This window comes from Hyperoodon ampullatus (assembly GCF_949752795.1).
Source record: "Hyperoodon ampullatus genome assembly, chromosome: 20".
Classification (NCBI taxonomy): Eukaryota; Metazoa; Chordata; class Mammalia; order Artiodactyla; family Ziphiidae; genus Hyperoodon; species Hyperoodon ampullatus.
In genome coordinates this window covers 19,629,801-19,655,024 of record NC_136933.1, presented here as the reverse complement: position 1 = coordinate 19,655,024, position 25,224 = coordinate 19,629,801, and the positions used below count along the sequence as shown (strand labels likewise).

The window sequence follows — 25,224 nt, the reverse complement described above, 5'->3', positions numbered from 1 at the left end:
GCCCTGGAGGGGAGCGGGCTTACCTTCTGCATAGAGCAGCTGGTACTTGACAGAGATCTGAGACTTGCCCCCGGCCTCCGCCTTGCAGTAGACCACCCCCTGGTGGTCAGAGTGAGGTTGCAGATACACAAAGCCTCTCTTCATATCATAAACGATGTCTGTTCCGTTGGCCTGGATCTCCTTGGCTGGGAACTCCCTGTGGAGCGTGACTTTGGCCGACAGGACAGTCACTCGACAAGGAACCACAGCCTGTCTGTCCGGGTTCAAGTAGACGACATCAAAGTAACTGGGAGAAGGTACAAAGAGTTCTCCTTTCTCTGCAAAGGGAAAGACACAGGCTCATTTATTCTGGAGAAACAAGGTAAGAGCAGTTAAAGGGATTCTTATATTCAGGGCACAAAGATGAGGGTGGATTGACAATATACTCGGATAATGGAGTCCTTATGTATTGAAAAGGCTATTTTTAAAAATGCTTTTCCTTTTCTGGAAGAAGGATGTTACTTCCCATCTTCTTAAAGGAAGCAAAATAGGTGTTAGTTCAAGCCCAAATCAGGCCCATTGGATTGTCCCACTGAGGAAGCAGGGAAGGAGGCCGATTTCCTTGTTAAGAGCAGCTTTAACATCTGTGAACAATCTGCTGTGTGTCTAGAGAAGTCGGCCCCACAGCCCTTGCTTAGTATCTGCCCGTTGGGAGGAATTTCCTGGCTCAGCAGAGCCTCTCTGAGACGGGCCCAGTGAGGGTGCTGGTGTCCTCACAGCCCAGAGGACTCGTTCCTGGCAAGGTCAAATGGAAAGGGAATCAAGCAGGGACAGATGAGGAACCCGCTGGTCTCAGGTTCTGGGCTCTGCTTGGCTGCCACTGGGCTGGGGACCTTCAGCCATTTGCTTACACTTCTCCTGTTCCCTTTGAAATCACGCTGCATGTTCTTTAAGCTCTAGATGATGGCATTTTTATCTTATAGAAATGAGGACTGGTTTATCCATATGTTCCTCAGGACAGTCAAGGGACTCTGGATTGGGTTTGGGGGGTTTTGTTTTTTGTTTTGGGCACAGCACATTAAATACTTTGTTTTCTGCATCATTCTGTGAGAGATTACACTAATATCTAAGAGAAATCTTTGAACTGAATCACACCTCAACATTTATTCAATTGTCTCCCACGTTTTCCTACAATATTCCCGAAACAATTACTCTTGGCTTTCTTCACTAGCCTTTGTGCCCCAGTTGTATGATTTTTTTGTTTTTTAGGTTGGGGACAGAATTCCTGGACACAATAGCAAATGTCTTCACGGGCCAAGAGTTCTTTGGCTCTGAGAGCCAGCTTCTGTAACGTGGAATCACAGCTTACGGAGTCTCCATCTTTGCAAGACTTTCCATCAGTCTGGGTGACTTGTGCCACTTCATGATAAACTGACCTTCAGGCTTAGGTGAGGGCATCTTGATCAACGTCGTACCTAACACCCCTGTGTCCACACGGAATAAGTCCGTGTGGCCTTGAATGTGTCACTTCATCTCTCTGTGCTTCAACATCCCCATCTGTAAAGAGGAGAATCTGGAGCAGATAGTATTAAAGGTCTCTTTTTAGCAAACGTATTTAAGGAATGTATGGTTGTCAGATTCAGAAACAACTTTTGTTTTAAGGTTTTATGGAGGAATCTGAACCAACGAGCAAAGCCAGTAGAAGACGTGAACCATCTGAACTTCAGAACACAAAAATGAGGTCTTACTTCCTGTACTATAATCCATGCTTTGAAAGAAGTGACCACACCAGTTGCTTTAACAAACAGAAAAAAATACGTATTTGCCAAGTGAATGGAGGAAGCAAGGCTGCAGGAAGAATATATGAATGAGTCAACAAATTATTATCTATAAATTAAAGCTGTCAAATTTTCATTTATTCATCACTTGACATTTAGTGAGCATGTACTACATAAAATATTAATTCATTTGATTATTGTAACTTGAAAAATAATACTGAATTTCCTTTAAAATAAAAAAATATTTGCCATCAGTAGATTCCATCTACCAAAAAAAAGTATGTTCAAGTTTATATTTAAAATTATAGATCACATATGCCCCCCACTCATAAAACTTAGTTAATAGGCTATAAGCTAAAATCCAAATTATAACAAACTCCACATTTGGTAAAGTGCTTGTTAATGTGGTTTTACTACATTTGTAAACTGGATCCTATGCCTTTTACGATGAAGAAGCCCTACTGCTGGTAATGTCCTCCTCCTTGATCTGGGTAGTGGTTACATATGTACAGTTCTCTTGAGGATCATCCACTGAGCTGTAGAGTCATGATTTGTGTATTTCCCTTTCTATACATTATACTTCAATATAAAGTTACAGAGGGGGGGGAAAAACCCTCTGAGAGCCTCCTGGATGCAGATTAAATATAACATGGGGCAGTTGCTTAATCAAAAATTGCACAAATTAACCACAGTCAAAAGAAGCTTCACAGTGTTTGCAATCAAACCGTAGGAAACATAAAAACATAATGAATGCCAGACGTTTCTCTGTGTGGGTGGTAGGGAAGCATATGTTCTGAAAGACTCCAGAGGCAATAGCCTCCATAACAGCCCATCTTGGTTTTCCAAACCCACCCAATGGCTGAAAAGACACATCGCTAAACCTTATCCCAAAAATCCGGCGGGATCCCTGGTGCTGAGGAATAAGAAAACGACACAACGCTTTAGGTCACGTCCCTGATCCAGGTTTCTTGAAGGTTGAAATAAATATTGATTTTTTTCAGCCTTCCTTTGATGCACAAAAGGGCTTCTGTAAGTTAAGAGGATCTACCTCCAGAACTCAGAGAACCTATGACCCTAGTGAGACGGTCTGCTCGAGGGAGGTCTTCAGTTCAAAACCTCAGCTCCAAAAACCACTATCTGGGGAAGACATGACAGTGCTAATCACAGCAAAGAATTTTCATTCTGCAATCTGAAATATGGTATCAGTTCTTGTCCAGAACAACAGGCTCTGTTAGTCTTCATTAGTTGCTTTTTCCACTGCTGCTTCCTGGTGTCGTATCACGCGAAGGGCACAGGGGCACTTCTGGGTGGCACATTCCAGAGTGAGGCTCAGAAGCGATGGCCCATGAACAACTGTCAGCAACTCTGACAACACCATTTATGCCTGCTCGTGTGTGCCTGTCAATCTGTCCATCACCTTGTCTTAAAAGTGGGTTAAGGCAGGAAGAACACTGGATCCTGGATCAGAGAAACGGGGTTTGACTCTTTACTCCGCCACGTGAAGTCACGGAACGTGGAACAAATCACCTTGCCCCGTTGCGTCTCAGCATCAGCATTATTATTTCTAAAACAGATAACTGAGTAGTTTCTACTTACTTCCTCATGGTATTGTGGACATGAAAGGAGAGGCCTGTATTTCCAGGGTTGCAGAGCACGCTGCTCGTGTATCTGCTTGCCAGAGGGGAGCTCTCTGGGTAGGAGCAGAGAATGTATGAGACTTTGCTAGAGCATTCATTAATGGCCAGAGCCTAAGGTCATCTGAGTTGTAGACCTAAGTCACTGTGGCAGCCCCTGCCCAGACACTAAGAAAGCCTCCTGGCTTCACCTGAAATGCCTTGGACAACAGCAGCGCTAGGGCATAGCATTTGAAAGATTCCCGAAAGCTGTTCCTGACCTCTGAGCCTTGTTGGAGAACGTCTTCCTCCAAACTTTAGAATTTAGAGATCTCAGCAGAGGAAGGAGGCTGGCAAGCTACTCTCCAGGGCCCGTTGCTCCAAGTGCAAGTTCCACCTGGCAAACCCAGATCTGACCCTACAGGGGAGAAGATCTGCCTATTTTCAGGCACCTCACTTGGATTCAGGCATCAGGATTGGAGCCACACAGGCTGCAGCCATTGGGAACACTGCCCCCAAACCTCAGCTCATAGTACTCACAAAGACAAACGCGCGGAGGCCTTTAGCCAGGCATCCTATGACTATGGAGCTTCCAGAAAGGAGCTCATCAGAGATTCTGAGAGCACAGTGACCCAAAGTCTACAGCAACGCTGTGCAATAGAGCTTTCTGCGATGATGGGTGGTCCTCTATCCCCACCATCCATTAGGACAGCTACAGCCACATGTGCCAGTGGAGCACTTGAAGCATGGCAAGGGCCACCGAGGAACTGAGTTTTTAGCTTTAATTTTAACTAATCCCCATTTACATTTAAAGTCACACATGTCTAGTGGCTACAATATTGGACAATGCGGTACAGACTCTGGAACCAGACAGTTCTGGGTGCAAATCCTGGTTCAGCCACTTACTTGCAGTCTGACCTGAAGGACTTACTTAATCTCTCTAAACCTCAACTTTCCCACTGGAAAAAAAAAAAAAAAAAAGATGTTAGTACTGACCCTGAAGGGTTCTTGTGAGACTTACATGAAATAATTGATGTAAAGCATTGAGCCCAGAGCCTGGCAAATAGTGAGCGCTCTGATTGTACTTACTTGATAATCAGCAGACAGTGGGAAACTTTAATATGGACTAAGTCCAGAGGTCTGAAGAGTTCCACTAACGCAGCCAACCTTTTACCTGTAAAAATGATGTAGGTGGAGCCCGTTTTGGCCTCGTCCCTCCTGCAGATGTAGCCGTTGCAGCGCTGCCCCCAGCAGCTGAATTCACCCGTGTCGGCAGCGGTGGAGTTGACCAGGGTCAGCTGGCCGTAGCGTTCGTGCTGCTTCACACTGTTAACAAGAGCAAAGCCGGGTCGCGGTGGGGCTGGGGCCTCGCGCCCATCTCTCCCTGCTCCATCATTCTCGCAGATAAAGCCCCAGCGGCTCCAGGCAGAGTGCCCTTTCTCAGATGGCACTGACTAATAAAAGAGTGTATTTGGGGAAAAGTGTGTTTGGGGGGTGGGGGTAGATGGGGGAGGCAGAGAGAAAGGCCTTTCCTACGTTTTCTAAGGAGAAGACATTCACTTCAACCTCAGGACTGGGGTTTCCTTAAGCAAAATCACTGGTGCATTGCAACGCAGCCGCACGAGTTCAGCCACAAAGCCTTGGGCAGGCATCTTGCTTTCAGCTTTTGTTTCTCATGAGTTTATTTAAATAGCAGTCAACAGGAATGAAAGCACACAGCACTATCCAGGATGCAAAACCTCTTTGATCAATAAGAATAAGGCTCTGAATACAAGCTTGGAATCTTTGAGGTGCTACGTTACTAAAAATAAAAACTTCCCTTTCAGGAAAAAATGCACTGGTTGCTGAGATGCGGAGCCCCTATCATGCACCCACCTCTGGTCAAGTATTTAGAGCTTTTGGGCACTTCTCCTGTGGCCTCACACTATTATTTCTTCTTTTAATTTCTTTTTTTAATCTCTTGTATTTTTATCTTGTTGCATGTGAATATATTTGCAAACCCCTTCAGGTCCTTTTTGAAATGAGGAGAGATAAATATTTATTATTATTAAACACTAATATTAGCCGATTGTCATGGTAATTAATTGTATTATGTTAGGAACCCAGATGTGTCATCCTCAGGATGGATGCCCTCCCCCACCGTGGCCTTGGCATGTGAGGATGCCAAAATAAATGGTTTCAACCTGAGGATGCACCTCAAACCCCCTCTGGGATCCACATACTTTTCTGATGTAGGCGAGATTCTCCTGTGATAGGTCGCAGTAACATCAGCACGGTCACCACTTTAAATTTAGCACACAGCAGAATGTCTCGCTGGTTGGTCTTCAACACAGCCTGTTCTGGTCTCTGCTGAATAGCTGCTTTGCCCACCCGTTCTGCCGGGAGATGCTCTGTACTCCCACTCCCTCAACTGTCTCCTTTCAACTGAACGGAAATCTCTCCTCCTTCAGGAAGCTTCTAATTAGAACCAAGTCTGAAATCCCCCTGCTTTCTCCCAGTGATGTAACTGGTTCTGCCCTCTCACCCCTCCGATACCTCTGGCTTCCTGTTATCACCATGGATGGTGAAAACTTTGGGGGCACGAATAGTGCCCTATTTGTTTTATATCCCCTAAGCAACAAATCTGTCCACAGTATACGGTAAAGTTTCTCTAGAAACAAGGGGACTGAAATGAAATTGAACATCAGTGTTGGAACTGGAAAGAGCCTTAAAAAGCAGGAATCCAGTCCCCAATTTTGCACATGAGGAAACTGAGCGTCAGAGAGCAGAATGGACTCCCCTGAGACCCACAGCTGGAGAACAGCTGGACAAAACTGTCTTCCTTAATTAAGTATGTACCCAATACACATTCATTAGATGATAAAATGCATACAAAGTACTTCATGTCATGCCTGGTTCACTGTATTTTCCTAATTATATCTTAATTACATATAACTGCAGGTTAGTAGTAGTTATTGTGAATACTACTACAACAATGAAAAATATGCACACCCAGCATTGGGGATGGCTAGCACCGCAAATAAAAACCAGTAGCCCAGGACTTCCCTGGTGGCGCAGTGGTTAAGAATCAGCCTGCCAGTGCAGGTGACATGGGTTCGAGCCCTGGTTCAGGCAGATTGCACATGCCGTGGAGCAACAAAGCCCGTGCGCCACAACTACTGAGCCCGCGCTCTAGAGCCCACGAGCCACAACTACTGAGCCCACGAGCCACAACTACTGAAGCCCGCGGGCCTACAGCCTGTGCTCCGCAACAAGAGAAGCCACCGCAATGAGAAGCCCGCGCACTTCAACGAAGAATAGCCCCTGCTCGCTGCAACTAGAGAAAGCCCGCGCGCAGCAACGAAGACCCAACGCAGCCAAAAATAAATAAATTTATTAAAAACAAACCAGTAGCCCTCAAGGATATTACAAATCCAGCTGGGGAGCTAAAACTAATATCCATGAAAAGATCAGAGTGTAACTAAAGCGCTGCTCAGAGCAAGAGCAGTAGGAATTCTGAGAAGGGATTCATCACTGTGGGTGGAAGAGGTTGCAGGCAGCCTAGAGGCGGCGGCAGGACAAGCTGGAGTCTGAAAGGTGGAGGTGGAGGGACAGCAGGCGCTGAGAGACAGCGAGCTCGCTGGCTCCGAGAACACAGCCCCAGGGGGCTGGGAGGGACCTGCTCTGCTCATTTCACTGCCGTGTCCCCAGTGCATGGTGGGTAGAAGGCACTCAGTGCTGATTGGGGGATTTAATCCATTAATTACAGAAGGAGATGGAGGGAGGGGGTTGGAGTCACAGGGCATGTGGTTGAGAACAGCGAGAGGGGTACACGTTTCACTCACCAGGCAGCAGGGACCGCCCTCGGTTTGGGAGGTGGGAAGTGCTGGGCCCACTTAGCCAGGGTACGAGTGGGGAGAACAGGCAAGGGAGAGGCGGGGGGAGGAGGAGGAAGAGGGAGAGGCCGTTACTGGGGTGAAGAGCCAGCACTGGGGCCAGACTGGGTGTTGGCGGTGCGATGGAACGGAAGTGAATACAAGGCTTGCTTTCTTGGGGAAGAGTTACGACCGACTGGGTATAAGAGGTGGAAGAAAGACACATGAAGAATGAGCACTTGACCTGTATTTCCATGCTATGGAAAGAATGAGGTTTTAACTGACTGAGATGGAACAGCTGAGAAGAGAAAGGAGACGGGGGCGACCGAATAATAGATTCACTGCTGGAGATTTTGAATTTGTGATAAAACGTGGGTCAGGTAAGTGTGGGTGTCGTGTGGTGTCATTGGAAATACGGGCCGGGCACAGAGGAGGTAAAACAGCTCTAGATTTGTATTTGGGGGAATCGTCTACAGTGGGTACGAGCAGGAGCTAGAGGAATGAATGAACTCAACAAGGAAAAGTGTGGAGAAGAAAGAGAAGGCTGAGGACAAAATCTAGACCCAAATCAGGGGCCGAGTAGGAAAAGTAGAATCAGCAATGAAAGAAGAATCAGGAAAGGGGATCATCAAGGAGAAAGATTCCAGGGCTTCCCTGGTGGCGCAGTGGTTGAGAGTCCGCCTGCCGATGCAGGGGACGCGGGTTCGTGCCCCGGTCCGGGAGGATCCCGCATGCCGCAGAGCGGCTGGGCCCGTGAGCCATGGCCACTGAGCCTGCGCGTCCGGAGCCTGTGCTCCGCGACGGGAGAGGCCACAGCAGTGAGAGGCCCGCGTACCACAAAAAAAAAAAAAAAAAAAAGATTCAAGAAATTGATGGTTAATGCCTTTCAGAGAGATTCATGACACACACACTTCATCTGGCAGAATGAAAGCCTTTGGCCACCAAAATAGTGATTTCAGTTGTGAGGATGGAGCTTCATATCAGCAGATAAAAGATGAAAAGGTGGACAGAAAATGGAGGTGAAAGTCTTCCCAGGTGGAACATAACATCCGGCCACATTCCCTATAGAGCTCAGACCCCAGGGTACAAAATCAGTAAGTGATCAATAAATGTATTGAGCACCTTCTGTGGGCCCAGCATGTACTAGCCTGGGAGGGATAGAAATTGTAAGATGCCATTCCTACCAGGAAAGAAACTGCACACGTGAAAATGTGGCACTTGGGGCTAACCCTACCACCACGCTGTATCCTTAGCAGCATTGGGGGTGGAAGGAAGGAAATGCACTGGAAACCATTTCTGGATCTTTCCACCCCCTCGTCTCTGCAAACAATGTAAAACAGGAAACAAATTGTTTAGCAGGATTACAGTTTAAATGCCTGGATTTAAAATGTCCATTTCTACGAATGGGCTCACATAGTCCAAGCAGCAGGCTACCCAAGGGTTTGGGATGTGACCTCAGGCCTCTGGGGGTAGAGTCTCCACCAGGAGGTGAAGACGAGGATTCCCTGAGCCCTGCAGAGCCCGGTCCCAAGATGCTTCAACCGTAGACCCTCCCTCCTCCTGTAACTACTTCACAGATCCCTGGGGATGGAAGAAGTGCAAGATGTGAAGTTTGAGTGGAGCTTTGAAAAAAAAAAGTGGCAACAAAAACAGACTCACAGACTTAGAGGACAGACTTGTGGTTGCTAAGGGGGGGTGGGTAGGGGAGGGAAGGATTCGAGTTTGGGATGAGCAGAGGCAAACTATTACACATAGAATGGATAAACAACAAGGTCCTACTGTACAGCACAGGGAACTAGATTCAATATCCTGGAATAAACCATAATGGAAAAGAATATGATAAAGAATATGTATATATATGTACGACTGAGTCACCTTGCTATACAGAAGAAATTAACACAACATTGTAAATCAACTATACTTCAATAAATTTAAAAAAAACTAGAGAATCACTCTGAAAAAAAATAAAAGAGGTGCTGCAACAAATTGCCCCCCGCAAAAAGTAAAGTTAAGCAGAATTTACATTAATTGGAGGCAGCTCTGAACACCCCAGCACATCAGCTCACCCCAGACATTTTTATTCCAAACCAGCACTTCCAGACCTGACCCACAGTGAACTCTGATGGAAAAGTCCAGGTTTCAAAGAGTATTTGTCCAAAATTTAGAGTTGTGTGTATGTGTGTCTTCCAATGGGCTACTCTGGCCTTTACATACACAGCGTCCGTCCCCATCGGTGGAGGCTGGAAACTTCGTGTATGTAGCCCAGGCTACTCTTTTCTGGAGGGGACCATGTCATGGGATGGCACAGAGGAGGGGACTGATGGCTCCCAAAGTCAGGGGGAAGTGACCAGGTGACAATGGTGGGGTCATCCACACTCCTGTCCTTCCCCCAGACTCTATAAGACAAGCATGGGAGGTGAGCCCTGGGTTCCAAGATAATCAGTTCATTGGTTCCATAAATAGTCAATTAGTGCAAATGAAATGGGAGTATCGGAGGAGAGAAGCAGGGACACAGTGATGTCTGAAGAGTCCCCTGCTCTCAAGTTCCTTCATGCAAAGTGCCCTGGGCATTCCAAGGAGGGGTAGCAGGACAAGCTTCAAGACAGAGAGTTTCAACATGCACCAAACAGAGGGTGTGTTTCCAGGGAAGGAGATCCCTGAAAGGAGACCAAGGCAGGTTCAATTCATAACAAAGAGAGTTGGGCTGGAAGGAAGGTGGCCAGAGGACTGGGGTGACAGGCATAGCAGTCACATGAGGTATAAGATCATGGACTTTGGAGCCACACTGATAGGATTCAAATCCCAGCTCCACCATGACCTTCAGACTCCTTATCTAGAGCTCACGCCTTCCAGTCAGGCTACACCTACAGACTCCTAGTAACAACAACAATAACACCTAACACTTATGGAGGGCATTAGGCTAAGCTCTTCAAGTTCCCTCAAGACTTAGATCAGAGCCTGGCACAGAGTAAGAGCTCAATATATTTTAGACGTTGTTACTGTGACGGGCCTCATGACCACATTGGGATGGAGGTACTAGTTTCCCCCTCTTATGATGAAGACACTGAAACTTACAAAGTACTTTATCCAAAGTCTCCCAACTCTAAGTGGTAGAGCTTCTAACCTAGTGTCATATAGACTCGGGTTACGAATGTTTATAAATGAAAAGGACATGGATTTCCATCCTACCGAAATGAAATGAACGGAAGGAATTTTGACTGAGAAACAGGTGCCTCTATCTAGCTTGTAAATCTTGTTAAATATTGTCACACACACACACCCCAAAAAAACTCCTCATACCTGGAAGATCTGATTAAATTAGCTCAGTATTATTCATGATACCCCATTTTCTATTTAAATGGACAATTAGCCATTCAGCAAGTGGTTGAAGGAAACAAGGGCAGCCAAACAACCAGTTATTACCGTTATAACTGACAGCACCCAAGGTACGCATCACTCTTTCTCAATCCCATGGGACGGTGATGATGAAACTATGACTCATAATTAAAATCTAAGTAGTGCTTAACACGTGGTAAGTACTGTTTTAAGCCCTTCGCACATTTGGACTGATTTCATCCTCAGAACAGCCCTGAGAATTAGGTGCTATTCTTTTATTTTATTTTATTTTTTACAACTTTATTGGAGTATAATTGCCTCACAATGGTATGTTAGTTTCTGCTTTATAACAAAGTGAATCAGTTATACGTATACATCTGTTCCCATATCCCTTCCCTCTTGCATCTCCCTCCCTCCCACCCTCCCTATCCCACCCCTCCAGGGGGTCACAAAGCACCGATCTGATATCCCTGTGCTATGCGGTACTATTATTATACCCATTGTCAGTAGGTGAGCAAACTGAGGTTAGGTAACTTTCCCAAGTCAGTGTTGGAGTCCCAGGAGGAGTAGTTGAAGGTCAATTTAAATAACTTTCCTAGGGCCACCCAACTATATGATCCTAGATATTCTGCCTTGGGAGACTCTGTGATGACTTCATTGCATAAAACAGAAAGGTAAGGAGGAAGGTGAAAAGATGTAATCAAACCTAGAGACTGTCATACAGAGTGAAGTAGGTCAGAAAGAGAAAAACAAATACCATATGCTAACACATATATATGGAATCTAAAAAAAGAAAGGGAAAAAATGGTCAGAAGAACCTAGGGGAAAGATGGGAATAAAGATGCAGACCTACTAGAGAATGGACTTGAGGATACGGGGAGGAGGAAGGGTAAGCTGGGACGAAGTGAGAGAGTGGCATGGACATATATACACTACCAAACGTAAAATAGATAGCTAGTGGGAAGCAGCCGCATAGCACAGGGAGATCAGCTCAGTGCTTTGTGACCACCTAGAGGGGTGGGATAGGGAGGGTGGGAGGAAAACACAACAGGAAGGAGATACGGGGATATATGTATAGCTGATTCACTTTGTTATAAAGCAGAACCTAACACACCATTGTAAAGAAATTATACTCCAATAAAGATGTTAAAAAAATAAAGATGGCTTCAAAAACAAAAAAGATGTAATCAAATCTCCTCCTTATTCAAATAACATTCATTTCAGAATCATAAATTATTTATTAGCTTCTACTACATACAAGGAACAGTGCCAAGCATCAAGGGAGATAAAGATTAGTGAGTATTTGCTTGTCATGTTTCAAGTGTGTGTACAGGGCCTGTGTTTACTCTAAGGCTCCTTTTAAGAATGTGTCAGAAAATAATTGCTCCACCATATGCTGGGAATGGAGCCACATCAACAGAGTACAAATCCTGGGTAAAATATATCAAAGCTCCACAGTTTATGACCAAAAAAAAAGATGAAAAGAAATATGTATGCAGAACTAGTAGAGAGCCAAATATGTAAACTGAGGAACTTCAAAGTGAATATAGTTCCAACATCAGAAATTAAGCTGAAATACATCTATCTATCTGCATATTTGAATACTATCCAAGGACCTACTCAAAACCCTGGCAATATAACTACAGTATTTCTATCCCAATAACAGCTTATGTGAATATATATGAAATGTGACTTGGGTCTTTTCTATTACAGTGACTTATGCCAGATTCCTCTGTGCTATTTAAGAAGAAGTTATAGTAGGCATTTTTCAACTGGTCCACAGCTCACATTCGTGATGTCCCTCCAGCCCTGCCAGCCTCTCTCTCATTCTCCAGGTCCTTTCCTGCACACCCACCCCACTCCGACCGCTGTACTGGAATGTTCCCTTTCTCTTCTCACCCCACCTCTTCCAGCCTGCTGGCAGCATCTCTCCTTTTTGCCTCTCTTGCCAACCCATCTGGCTTCTTTACAAAGGAAAAGTTCCTCTTCCTCCTTCAGAGATTTCCAGATCTTAAGAAAACAAGGCATGGATATCCCTTTGACACCACAAGCCCACACCAGGCCTGATACACCAGAGGTTAACCAAACAGAAAACCCTGTCCAGCCGCCTAGAATAATGTGCATAGCCACATGTTATAAAGGCAACACAATATAAGACTCACCTCCAGATTTTTAAAGTACCAATGAGCCATCCCTGATTATACATTTGCAGAGCATCCATTCTGCAGTTTTTTAGGCAGTTTAACTAGTTTTGCTTTTCTTACAGTTTTCCTTCTCTTATGACAAAGTAATACATGCTCATTTAATTTAGAATGTTAGACACCCCATGGATCAGTTAAAAAAAAAAAAAAGGAAGAGGTCACTGAAAATCTCAAGACGCTGTCAACACTGTAAGTGGGGAATCTTCCAGTTTTATCTAGATCTTGATGTCAACATCGACTCTACGTCTCTCTTCCATTCCTTACGTTCTATGAGCCTATAAATCGATCCTTCTAGAAGAATGTTTCAGATGCTCTACAAAACCATCAGATTACTTTCCTAAGAACCACTTTATTATCTCCTCCAGCTTTACAACACAAGCAGCTCCCAGTGTGCACAGAATCGAATGCCACCGTCTTTGCCTGGAATCCAAGGCTCCTGTGCTCTCCCAACACCTCCATCGTGGACCCTCCTCTCCATCCAGCCCAACTCCTCACCCACCCAGACACATCCGCTCGTTTCCATCCCAGCCCTCCAGCCATCTCCTTACCTCTGAAAGGCTCTCTTCTTTTTCCATCTGACCTAAACCTCATTATTCTTTCAAGTTCTATTCTTGGGAAGAACTTTATGGTTGGTGGTATTTGTAAAATGGTGGTTAAGAGCATGCACTGAGTCAGATTTCCTTGGTTCCATCCTGCCTCCACTACGTACTGGCTCTGTGACCATGAACAAGTTACTTAACTTTACTGTGCTCAGTTTCCTCGTCTGAGGCAGGGAGATTAATCGTCCTTACCTTCTAGGGTTGTTCTGAGAATTAAGTTAGTTAATAAATGTACAAGATCCTGGAAAGATGCTGGCACAGAATAAGTGCTCACAAATTTTAGGTGCTATTGAGGTTGCCCTAGTACACACTGATCTAAGCTTCTTCTCACACTCTGCACTTGATCCCTTTATCACTAGATGTGTGTGTATACACACACACACACATACTGCTTAGTATGTAACCTTTTCAACTTCCTATTATATTTCTCTAGTGAAATGATCCTTCTTAAGCAGGAATCAGGAACATGTCTCACAGTTGCCTGTGTCACTCACAGCCTTCTACATGGCATCATGGGATGCAGACAGCAGTCACAGGTGACCATGTGCAGAATAGAATAGAATTCACATGGGTTGAATTCTTGTCCAAGGGTCTTAACTCCTTGGCCCCCATATCATCTAACTCACGTTAGATTAAGTACAAGTTCCAGGGTCATTTTGGAACCAGAAGGGACCTTAGAGATCATCTGGTTGAATCCCTCATTTCACAGAGATCCGGTGACTCACCCAAGGTCACAGAGCCAGTAGTCAGAGCTGGGAATGGAATCCTTGGGAAGTCCTGGAAAAGAATGTGCCATGCTTCCCACTGTGCATTGGAAAGGAAGCATGTGTCTATTATTTCAAACACCTAACGAAATCCTGACCAAACGAGTGACACAGAGGAAGTGTGAGGTGATGGCAAAAGATAACTTAGCAGATGTGCGTGCTCCATGTAGAGAAACTCATAGAAATAACAAGTAAAGCATTGTTGTCATGTAATTTTGGTGAGGTCAAATTTTAAAGCTGGCCCCCATAGGATTCTGTGTATAGGGGTTATTTATGTTAACAACTTCCATGATTACATTTCTGGTCATTCTAATTTCACTGTGTAGAATAAGCCCATCAGCACTTCTTTGGCAGGAGGTCACATGAAAAAAAGATCTTCCAGGTCTGCTGAGCTGAATGCTCATGGCCACGCCTTCAGGGAAGAATAGGCCCAGGAAGAGGAGTGACAGGAGACAATGGAGCAAGCCTCCACCACCCTTGTTAGGAAAACAAGCTGTGGGTTACTAATGGGCTGGCATTTGGCCACAATGAGCGTATTGTGGCCAAGTTATAATAGTGAATGCGGAGGCTGTGCGCCGACCCCATTCGTACCTGGCACAGTGGATTCACAGCCCAGAGAGCGATGCACCAAATCTCCCACCTTATCAATGTATTCAAGGCGCCCACTCATCCTGAGGCCACTCGGATGGCATATCTTCTGAGCAAACATCAGAAACGTAAGAAATAGACAGCTTTCTTGGTGTAGAGACTAGAGGGGCCTTGGGAATTAAGTTCAAGTCTAATTTACTTTCACTAAAAGCTGTGCAAACTTGAGAAAGCCCCTAGCCTCAGGAGGGGGTCTAACCTAGTCCCTTGGTCCCTGCACACTCACACCTGACCACAGGCTGTAACTGTGTCTGGGATGTATGTCATTTATTCCACGAGTTCATAAGCTGCTTGTGGTCAGGGCCACTTCTGGTTTTCTTCTCACATATACCTTCCTGACTTAGTGGACTGTCTTTATGTATAAATTAGTCTCACTATAACTCCGCCTATTAATCTCAAGCTGTGACAAACCCTGCAGTCACCCCTTCTGCTTTTATACGGATACTTCCTGTCCTCAACCTCTTCCTCCAGGACGCCCAACAGCCAATGCCACATCACAAGCCATTCTGTGAGCCCCCTCTGTCAACTAAGTGCATGAGATCATGTTCTCTCTTGTATCAACTTTGGTTGGTACCCAGGGTCCAACACCCCTGCCCTGTCCTAGTGACTAAGTCAAGTTCGTAAAGAAGAGCAGGGTTGTTACAGGGAAGGGTGAGCTTGCGCTGTGTGATCTCCCCTCCGCGGCAGGTGGGCCACCGGATTGAAGCTGAGCGCTAAGCAGTGGGTGGGGTTAGGAGCCGGGCAGTACGTAGCACGTGCTCTGAAAGGCAGAGTTCAGGGCAAAATTACCAGTACAAAAGGCAGTCTAAACAGAGGATCTGATCACTAAAGCACCAAACAAGAGGAGACAGCATGATCCTGAGGCCCCAGGGCAGAGGAAACAGGTCAGGAACGTGGGATGTACTGGGCAGATTCCCAAGGGCAGCAACTTCATGCCTGCCTCTGTGGGTGGATGTCTCTGCTAAGGCAGCCAAGCCCAGAGACTAGAGGCCAAGCTCTGACATCTTCGTTTTGCTGTTTTTTTCTTTTCCTTATAAAGTACCATTCTCTACAGCTGTATACCAGGGGACATAAAACTTCCCATATCTTAGCCTTTATTCCTCTTTGCTTGCTTCCTCCTCTGACATACCTCACAAAATGGTTTTATTTACATTTTGCCTATTTAGATACTTGGAAGAAAATTATCATGCTACGGCAACTTCCATTTTCACGTTTGCGCATTAAATCCTAAACCTCACTCACATCTATACACATTTTTTAAGGCAGGGTTTCACTTGTAAAATACATGCAATCACTTCATGGTGTACTGTAAACAACGTTGCATTTTGCAACAGTCTCCAAAATTACCATCACATATAATTTGTGGTATTCCTGGAGTGTTTTCGGTCTGATGCATTAACTTGACTTTATGATCATCGTACTGTATTTTAATGCAGTGCAGCACATCTGGGATAATCAAACCTGGACTTAACCAGAATGCTCAAGAAATTGAATGTTTTGGTGTCTTTTAAAATAAGATCAGAAAACATTTCCCCCCCAAAACTGAATAATGCACTTCAACCCATTTCCCCACCTTGATGACTCGTAGACTGAGGACAGCTGGAGTATCGCAGGACCACGCGTCTGGATATGAGTATGCACTCCATGGCATCATGGATGTCTAGAGTTTGTATGAGATTGAAATACACGTCTGAAACAATTTTTAAAACCAGACTTCCTGAAAACCTGGCTGTTTTCTTGCAACTCACCTCCTTTGGGTACAATCTTGTGAATAAAAATAACTCGCCTATATTGAGATGGCTTCGTGCGTGTGCCAGTGCTTTACTTGCATGACCTTATTCTATCCTGACAGCTACGAGGCTGGTTCTATTATTGGTCCCCTTCCCACCACTCATGTCTGAATGGAACAGGTCGTGGTTTTCTGCAACCTGAACACTGTCGGAACATCTAGTACACCTGGACACGTCTTGCATCCTGCCACGCCCACCAATCCATCTCTGGGGAGATGCTGCCGCGCCTGGCGCTGGTGCCATTGAGTCTGGGAAGAGAGGGCTCTACCTTCAGGGCAGGATAAGTCATTTATTTTGAACCTGTTTTCTGGGGGTAGACATGCATCTGAAGGTAAATATCAGGGTTTGGCTGAAGCGGTAGACTTTCAATCTCCCACAGCAAACTGGACCCAAAGGGCACCTCCAGGTAAGTAGGAAAGCAAAGGGAGGTGCCAAGATTTTCATGGAACCTCATCGTCTTTGTTTGTCCTGCTCAGAAAATGAAGTGAAAGGAGCTTTGAAGGAAAGTGAGTTTGAATTAAAAAGACACCTGCACAACAATATGAATGTACACACTGCCACTGAACTGTACACTTAAAAATGGTTAAAATGGTAGTCTGTGTTTACCAAACATAAACATCAAATTATGTTTGGCAAACGTAGAATAATAAAATTAAATAAATTGAAGGAAAAAAACAAACTAAAATAAAATAAATTGAAGGAAAATAATAAAGACCTCTTCCTTAATACAGCACCAGAGTACAAGGGACAATATTTACCAAAGTCTGTGCAGATTCTTTCCTGACGGTGGGATTTTTCTGTTTACAAACACTTCCTAACATCCTTCTCTTTTTCTTTTGAAATGCCCCCAGACCACCCCTCCCGGAGGCAGGATTAGACTGGCCTGGAGCCCACTGTCTGCTTCCTCAGCCCACCCTCCCTTTGTGTTGTCTGTGGGTGGATAAACCATTGCCAACTGCGGCCAAACAAACACCCAGATGCCCTCCCTTCTCTCTAGAAGCTATTTATTGTTTTCAGAGGAACCAGCCATCAAAGAGATCTCCTGTACTTCATCCACTCCTCCGAACTTCCAGTTCTTGATTGAAAAATGCTAACATCCGACCAGACACCACAGAAACATCCTGAAAGACGATGCCTGGACCTGATTTTCCAGAGAGCAGCCCGGGCTTCCTTTATGAGCACATCAGCCAGCTTGTCTTCACTGCTGTGACATGGCTAACTGTCTAGCTTAAATCTCCAGCGCCCTCCTGTTCTTACCCAGCACTGATTTATACTTCAGCCGTCATCCAGGCCCCTAAGTTGCTTCTTCTTTTCTTCCTTGGCTCAATATGGTACCAAGAACTCTGCTGCTCTAAACTCTGCGTGTGTGTTTTGCTGAGACTGAAGAAGCAAAATGTTTCCAGAGAAGATGGAAATGGATGGTGTTGATCGCTCAACCAGAGGTTTGATCATATAGTCCAGAACATTCTTCTATGAATGTTTTTTATGCTATCAACAAAATGAAAGCAAAAATGAAAACATACATACATATGGTGAAAAAATGTTAGGTCCAAGGATATGTCTGTAGACCCCAGTTTGTGGGAAACAGATACAGGGTGTTTGGAGGGAGATTGGGTCCACCTGAGGCTGGGAAGCGATGCTGTCTTTTCCTAAAGACTGTGAGGACAGAGTAGTAGCCCTCACACTGCACAGTATAGCCCTCTGTACTTTCTAAGTGTGTCATTTATAAAGGCTTTAAGTCAACGGCTCACAAGTGCCCTTAGATTTCACTCTAAATTCCTCGGTATGGCTGACAAGGTCCTCCCTGGCCAGACTCCTTCCAGCATCCTCTCTCCTTGCTCACCTCCTTTCTTCTCCCCTGCCCAGAGCTACCCTGTTTCCCCAGTGCACACCCTCAGTGCTCCAGGGGCTGTACTCTTTCTCAGCTAGAGGAAGCTCCTTTTGCTGGTCCCTCCTTCTGGAACTTTCTGATATTCCTTTCCTAGCCCTTTCGCTACCTGGCTAACTCTCAGCTCTCACATATCAGCCTGAGTTTTTTCCTCCTGGATCCTGTACTTCTGCTAGCAAGGCGCTCACACAGCTGCATATTAAAATTGCTTATTTAATAGTCTGTCTTCTCATAGAAGTAAAAGCTCTGTGGGTATAGCGGTTGTATCTATCTTGCTCACTTATCATATCTCCAGCTTCTACCTAGCACAGGACCTTGAACATCATAGATGAAAAAAAAAAAAAAATTGTTGGAGGAGAGGAACAGAATTAATGAAGGGAGGACAGGTGGGAGGATGGATGAAAAGCAGGAGAGCGGAAGGGGTGAGGCAAGAGGGTCAGAAAACAGAGCAAAATGGTAACAACTACTGTCCAAAAAAACCTTTGCTGTTTCTGACCTCAAAAGAGAGTGGAGATCTATGTGATGGGGATGGACTGACTCAGGAATTAAAACCTGAATCAGTTTCAGCACCTGGAAATACAGAATCTTCAGCACGTTCCTCCAACTCAGATGGACTTAGAGCTGTCAATGCATCTATCCCGGTGTGGGTATATAATTACAAATGCCCACCCCTCTTTATAGTTGTTTGTTGGAAAATTGAATTCTTTATTGTTTAAGATATAACTTGAAACTGTGACTGCTGAGTTGCCTAAAAGGATAAAAGAACTTGTGTGAAAGCACGAAGTGTGCAATTATGTTAACCAACTTGTCCACATTTGAGATGTTTCTTTTACTGGTGAAAGGAAGACAATTGTAGCACAGCTCAAAGCTGCCATCTAGTGGACCTTCCAGGGACCTGGGTTTGCCAATCCTAAGGAATCATTGCAGAATAGGAGACTCAGAGAACACACATCCATCCTCTGGGGTGATCAAAGTCCACCTTTTAGGATGAGGCGTGATTTATGGTTCTCTGACAGAGTTCTCCTTTCTAAATAGCCCAGTGTAATGTTTTAACATTCTGATATCCAAAAAGGTATCCTAAATCAATGTGAAATTTCAATCACTTTCAATTCGAAGCTATCCCAGCAAGAAATCCATGCACCACTCTGAAAAAGTGTATCCTTTTCATTTCTGTTTTGAAGCTTAACTTTGTACAGCAGATGTGTTAGTCTAGTATCCAAAGGGCTAAAAAAGGAAGTAAAGGAGGGAGGGAGGGAGGGAGGGAGGAAGAAAAAGAAAAGTAGACAACAAATCTATCTCCTCTGAAGCTACTACCTTCATTAAACCAAGAGTATCCTTCGGTCTACGTGCCTACCACCACCAGACATGCCTTGGTGCACTTGATCAGGGCAGCAGTTCAACGTCGGGAACCGAGAGGCCGGGGTTTAGACTCACACTGCCACCCACCACTTTGTTGCTCTGGACCAGCCGTCTATCATCTTTGTCCGTTTCCTCATTTGTTACAAAGAGAGGCTTAAGCATGATAACCGCTAAGGTCCCTTTCGGCTCTAAAGTTCGGAGCTTGTGCCCAGAGTCGCAGGTCTCGCGATCACAGGGGCCTGACTTGACACCCCCTCTACGCTCAGGGTCCGCACACCCTTCTCTCACTGAAATACTCGTGGAGGAGTTACAGGGTGCCAGGCCCTCAACTGGCTGCTAGACAAGCACCAGCAAATAAACAGACCTGGCCTTTGCCAAGTTTACAGCCTCGCAAGGGACACAAACATAAATCAGATGGTCAAGGAAATAGTAACTGCACCACCAGTGATAAGGGCTCCAGTGAGGATGTGTAACTGGGGCCTAGTGGCAGGGGCTGAGAGCAAGGAAGGCTCCCTGAGGAAGTGACAGGCCTGGGTCTGAAGGCTGGTGAGCAGCTAATCCAGTGTGTGCATTACAGGCAGAAGGACCCAAATGGCCCAAGGCCCCAGGGAGGAAGGAGTTTGCACAACTGGGGATCAGAAAAAGTCCATGGAGCCTGGAGTGTGGACAACAAGAAAGTGAAGTGAAAGGGGAGGGAAGCAGAGGGAAAAGCAGGGGTCAGCTTATGCACGGGCTTGTGGGCCGTGGTAGGAGTTTCATCTTTAGTCTAAGAGCAACAGAATCGCTCTCCTGAAGGGCTTGGAGTAGGAAAGCAACGTGGCCGGATGTGCTTCTGTGAAAGATCTGACTGCTATGTGTAAGACTGAGGTCAAGTTCAAGATTGGGTACACAAAGGCAAGTTGGGTGATTCTTGCTGTAAGTGAGAGACTTGGGGGTGGTGATGCTGCTGTGGTGGGAAAAAGTGGGGAGATTCCAGAAATAATGAAACAGTAGCATCATTAGGGCACGGAAATTGGTCGGATGTGGAAGTAAAAGGGAAGAGTCCAAGGTGACTCCTAGGCCTCTGGTCAAGGGCAATCGGATGGAATTCATGCTGTTCACTGAACTGAAGGACACAGGAAGATGACCAGGCATGGAGAAAGATCAGGAGCTCAGTTATAGGTGGTTATGTTTCAAGAAAGGCTCAGGAAACATCCAGGCAGGTGAGCAGGCAGTTGGGGACCCAGAGCTCGGAAAAAACATGTAATCTAATCTATGATAAATGCGGGGATCTGGCAGCATGTGGTGAGAAGAGGCACAGCACCAACCTCGAATGTCTGGAAGAACAGAGCATGCAGAGCCGGTGAAGGAAACCCCAAGGAGGGGTCCGTGACGTGAAAGAAAATGGGCAGAATATGGCATTGAGGAGGCCAAGAGGAGGGCGTTCTCTTCTGCTGGATGGACCTGGTGGGCCAGCCACAGGGGGGTTGAAAGGAGAACTCTGGATTGAGCGACCTTGACCTTGGTGATAAAATGCACGTGGAGTCCTCCGCAGGAGTCCGGTGCAGTGATTGAAGAGTGAACAGCAGAAGAAAGTAGAGACAGTTGTGTAGAGAGAGGCCCCCCCAGCAGGTTTGGCTGGGAAGGTAAGAAGAGAGAGGTGGGCGGCCAGAGGGTACGTGAGGGCCAAGGCGGGCCTTCTCCATCTGGAGACTTAGGGAAAGGAACTCTTCGAGAAGCGGGGTTGAAGACTCAGAACAAGGAGGCAATGACGGAGGTCTTCAGGCTCCTGGAAGGCTTATAAGGATGAGATCCAGGGCACAGATGCAGCTTTGGCCTTCGTCAAGAGGAGAGAGCCTTCCCCCACTATAACTGTAAGTGCAGGGAAGGAGGAAATGTGGTGAGGACATTAAGGCAATTCTAGGGCTCCAATTTCTCAGTGAATTGCATGAGAACTGCACTAGCTGGAAGTGAGAGATGGAGAAGATCAGAGGTTTAGGAAGAGAGAAAACATGAGCTCACTAGAGAAACAGATTCAGCTTTGCCAGGCATGTATGAGGTGACCACAAACTCACGGCACCCGTCGGGCCAGCTGTGCGGTTTCCTCCAGCTGTGCTCAGGGTCCATGTGCCGACAAGGGAAGGGAGGTGAACAGGTTTGTCTGGGGTTGGAAGTTTCCAAGTGGGAGTGAAGGAAAAACAGAGGGCAAAATAACTTACTTAGGATGCACTCAGAGTTTAGTAGACATGACAGGTTCTGGATTCTAGGATAAAGAGAGAAGCAAAGACAGAGGGGGGCAGGGTGGATAAAGACGGAGAAGGTAGAGGGAGGAAACTGACTAATGACTTCTGAGGTCAACATGCAACAGATGCCCTGAGGTAACCGGGCTGGATCCCAGTGGCCTGGCATCCTCAATATAAAATATATTCATGCTTTGTCATTACCTACCCAGGACAGTGCACACATACAGGACACACACATTGGCACTACAGTGCACACATACAGGACACACACATTGGCACTAAGTGTAACAATCTTAATGTTCCAGCATGACTGGAAACTGACCTCTGTCATACTCACTAAGCCCCTGGGGAAACCAAACACTATTACCTGATTTCTGGTGTATGTCCGGCACTGTTCTAGGTGCTAGGAATCTGATGAACCCATCAGATGTGGAATTTACCTCAACGGGCTTATGCTTTCGTGGGAGAAGAGGAACACAGGCCCAGATTTCAAAGAATTTTGCTCAATTAAATGCAAGTGGGAAAGGGAGGTGCAAACCTTCTTGGATCCTCTATATCAGAAGCCATGTTGGCTGTGCACAATTCCCTGATTTATGTGAGTCCTGCTCAGAATGAACTGTCGCCAAAGATCACTTGGATTATTGTACTTGAGAAATATGCATTGCCTAGTAACAATTAGGTTCAATTTATTGAACATTTACCATCGGCCAGACAGCATTTACCAAAGATGATACCATTTCCATATTCCAGACAAGGAAACTGGGTTCGAGGGTAATTATTCATCAAAGACCTACTTTGCAGGTTAGGATTCCAACCTAGCTGTGCCTCAGCCTAACCTCTCTGTTCCATAACATGCTCCCTCTTCTGGTCAGAAGATTACATGTGGACAAACGTGGTAGCACACGAACTTAGTTCCAGAAAGCTACCCAGATTGGTTAACATGACCAGGCTTTCACAACACCATCAGCACACTGGAAAGAACTCATTCCATGGGAAAAGAAAACACAGGATGAATACCTCTCTATCCAAAGGCACCACGTTCCGGGAAAGATGTCAAGAACCAATTAGTCGAATCTTTGGTGTCAAAGAAATTGTGATTTTTGTGGTTGTTGTTTGATACAGAGTTATGACTAGATGTTTTTTCACATTTTTCCATAAAGTCCTTGAGGCCCACATCTGTCTTTACTTTCTTATAAAGCCCTAACTGTGCTTTGAAATGAATCCTATTTAAGCTAAGTCAAAACTGTTTTTTTTAGCTCCAGGATATTTCTCTTCGATTCAGATTCATATTTACTTCGAGTCCTTCAGATATTTTCAAACAGATTTTGGCTAATATAACTTTGAAAATACTCCTAGAAAATATGAAATATTCAAGGGCTAAATCATCTAGGTTTAGGATAGTTTGTGTAAGTCAAAGACTAACTTCAGAATAATTTAAATCAGCTCAATTCTCATTTTAAAAAAAAGTGTGTAAATTTGACTTTGGTAAATTAAGTCATGTAAAAGGATAACAGTAGTAAATCTTGCCAGATTTGTTCCAAGCAATAGCTACACACACGTATACACGTACACACGTCAAGTATGGAGATGAAAATGGGAAAAACTATCATATTCTCTCACCTTCCACTCCTTATCCAACCCAATAACCCTTCAGAAAAAAACTATACACTGTCACATCACATGAAGCCAGAAGGGTATCTTCAGAATAAAACGTGAAAGAGGACTTAATACAAGAGTTTAGATAGACAGAGAGATATTTCTTATACACATATATTATTTATCCTCCAAGGTATGTGTGAGCAAGAAGGGGAAGATTGTTATTCAGTTATTCAGTAGATAAAGCTAAATGTGAAGCATTCAGCTAAGTCCTGGTGAAAAATATAGATTAAAAAAAAAAAAGGAGTTATAAGTATGTAGAGTGCTCAAAAAAGGATGCACCAGGGGCCATGAGGATGCAAATCTAGGGAGGCCTGACATGAGCTTCCCAGAGAAAGTGACCCTGAGGCTGAAGTCAGCCAGGTGAAGACGGGCCCAGAACGGTCTAGACCATGAAAGCAGCAAGTTCAAAGCCTCCAAGAGCTTGGTGCATTTGACCATGTCACAGGAACCCAGGCCAATGAAAGCAGACACACTAATCTAGACACCAGGGGTGATCAGGGAGAGTCTCAAAGAGTCGCGTGAGGATGTTGAACTTCCTTACCAATGGAGACCCACTGAGTGTTAAGCAGGGGATTGACACAATCAGACCTGCATTTTTTAGTCGCTCTAGCTTCATTGAGGAGGATGAAGGAGGACAAGCCTGGGTGTGGTTACTGCAGTACTGGTGGTGATGAGGGGTAACGTGCCTGGGACTGGCATAGCAACACCAGTGATGGAAAGAGGACAGGTTTATGGCTCTTAAGAAAGTTGAAGTATTTCAAGTATCTTCTCTGACCACAACGGCATGAAAATAGAAATCAACAACAGGAAAATAAATGAGAAAAAAACGATTACCTGGAGGCTAAACAACATGCTACTAAAAAACCAATGGGTCAACAAGGAAATCAAAAAGGAAATTAAAAAATACCTTGAGACATGGGACGTCCCTGGTGGTCCAGTGATAAAGAATCCACTTTACAGTGTAGGGGACGCAGGTTCGATCCCTGGTCAGGGAACTAAGATCCCACGTGCCACAACTAGTGAGCTCATGTGCCTCAACTAGATAGCCCACATGCTGCAAACTACAGAGCCCATGCACTCTGGAACCTGCATGCCACAACTACAGAGCCCACATGCCCTGGAGCCTGCTGGCCACAACTAGAGAAGAGAAAAACCTGCATGCCACAACTAGAGAGAAGCCCACGTGCTGCAATGAAAGAGCCCTCAAACCTCAATGAAAGATCTCACGTGCCACAACTAAGACCCAGCACAGCCAAAAATAAATTAAATAAATAATAAAATAAATCTTAAAAAAAATCTATGGATGCAGCAAAAGCAGTTCTTAGAGGGAAGTTCACAGTGATACAGGCCTTCAAAAAACAAGAAAAATCTCAAATAAACAACCTAACCTACCACTTAAAAGAGTTAGAAAAAGAACAAACAAAACCTAAAGTCAGCAGAAGGAAAGAAATAATAAAGAGCAGGGAGGAAATAAAATAGAGATTAAAAAAACAATAGAAAAAAATCAAAAACAAGAGCTGGTTTTTTGAAAGGATAA

General features: G+C 45.1%; 1 protein-coding gene across 1 annotated transcript in view; it reads right to left on the bottom strand.

Moving 5' to 3' along the window:
- The window catches only part of PDGFRL (platelet derived growth factor receptor like), a gene marked incomplete at its 3' end in the record, with an annotated part of 46,483 nt that overhangs the window by 7,047 nt on the left and 14,212 nt on the right, over window positions 1–25,224 (bottom strand). Inside the window, exons 3-4 of the mRNA XM_079726849.1 lie at window positions 4,545–4,696; window positions 24–317 (exon numbers count right to left, since the gene is read on the bottom strand). Of these exons, the coding sequence (XP_079582975.1) occupies window positions 24–317; window positions 4,545–4,696 (446 nt within the window). The remainder of the gene's footprint in view (window positions 1–23; window positions 318–4,544; window positions 4,697–25,224) is intronic.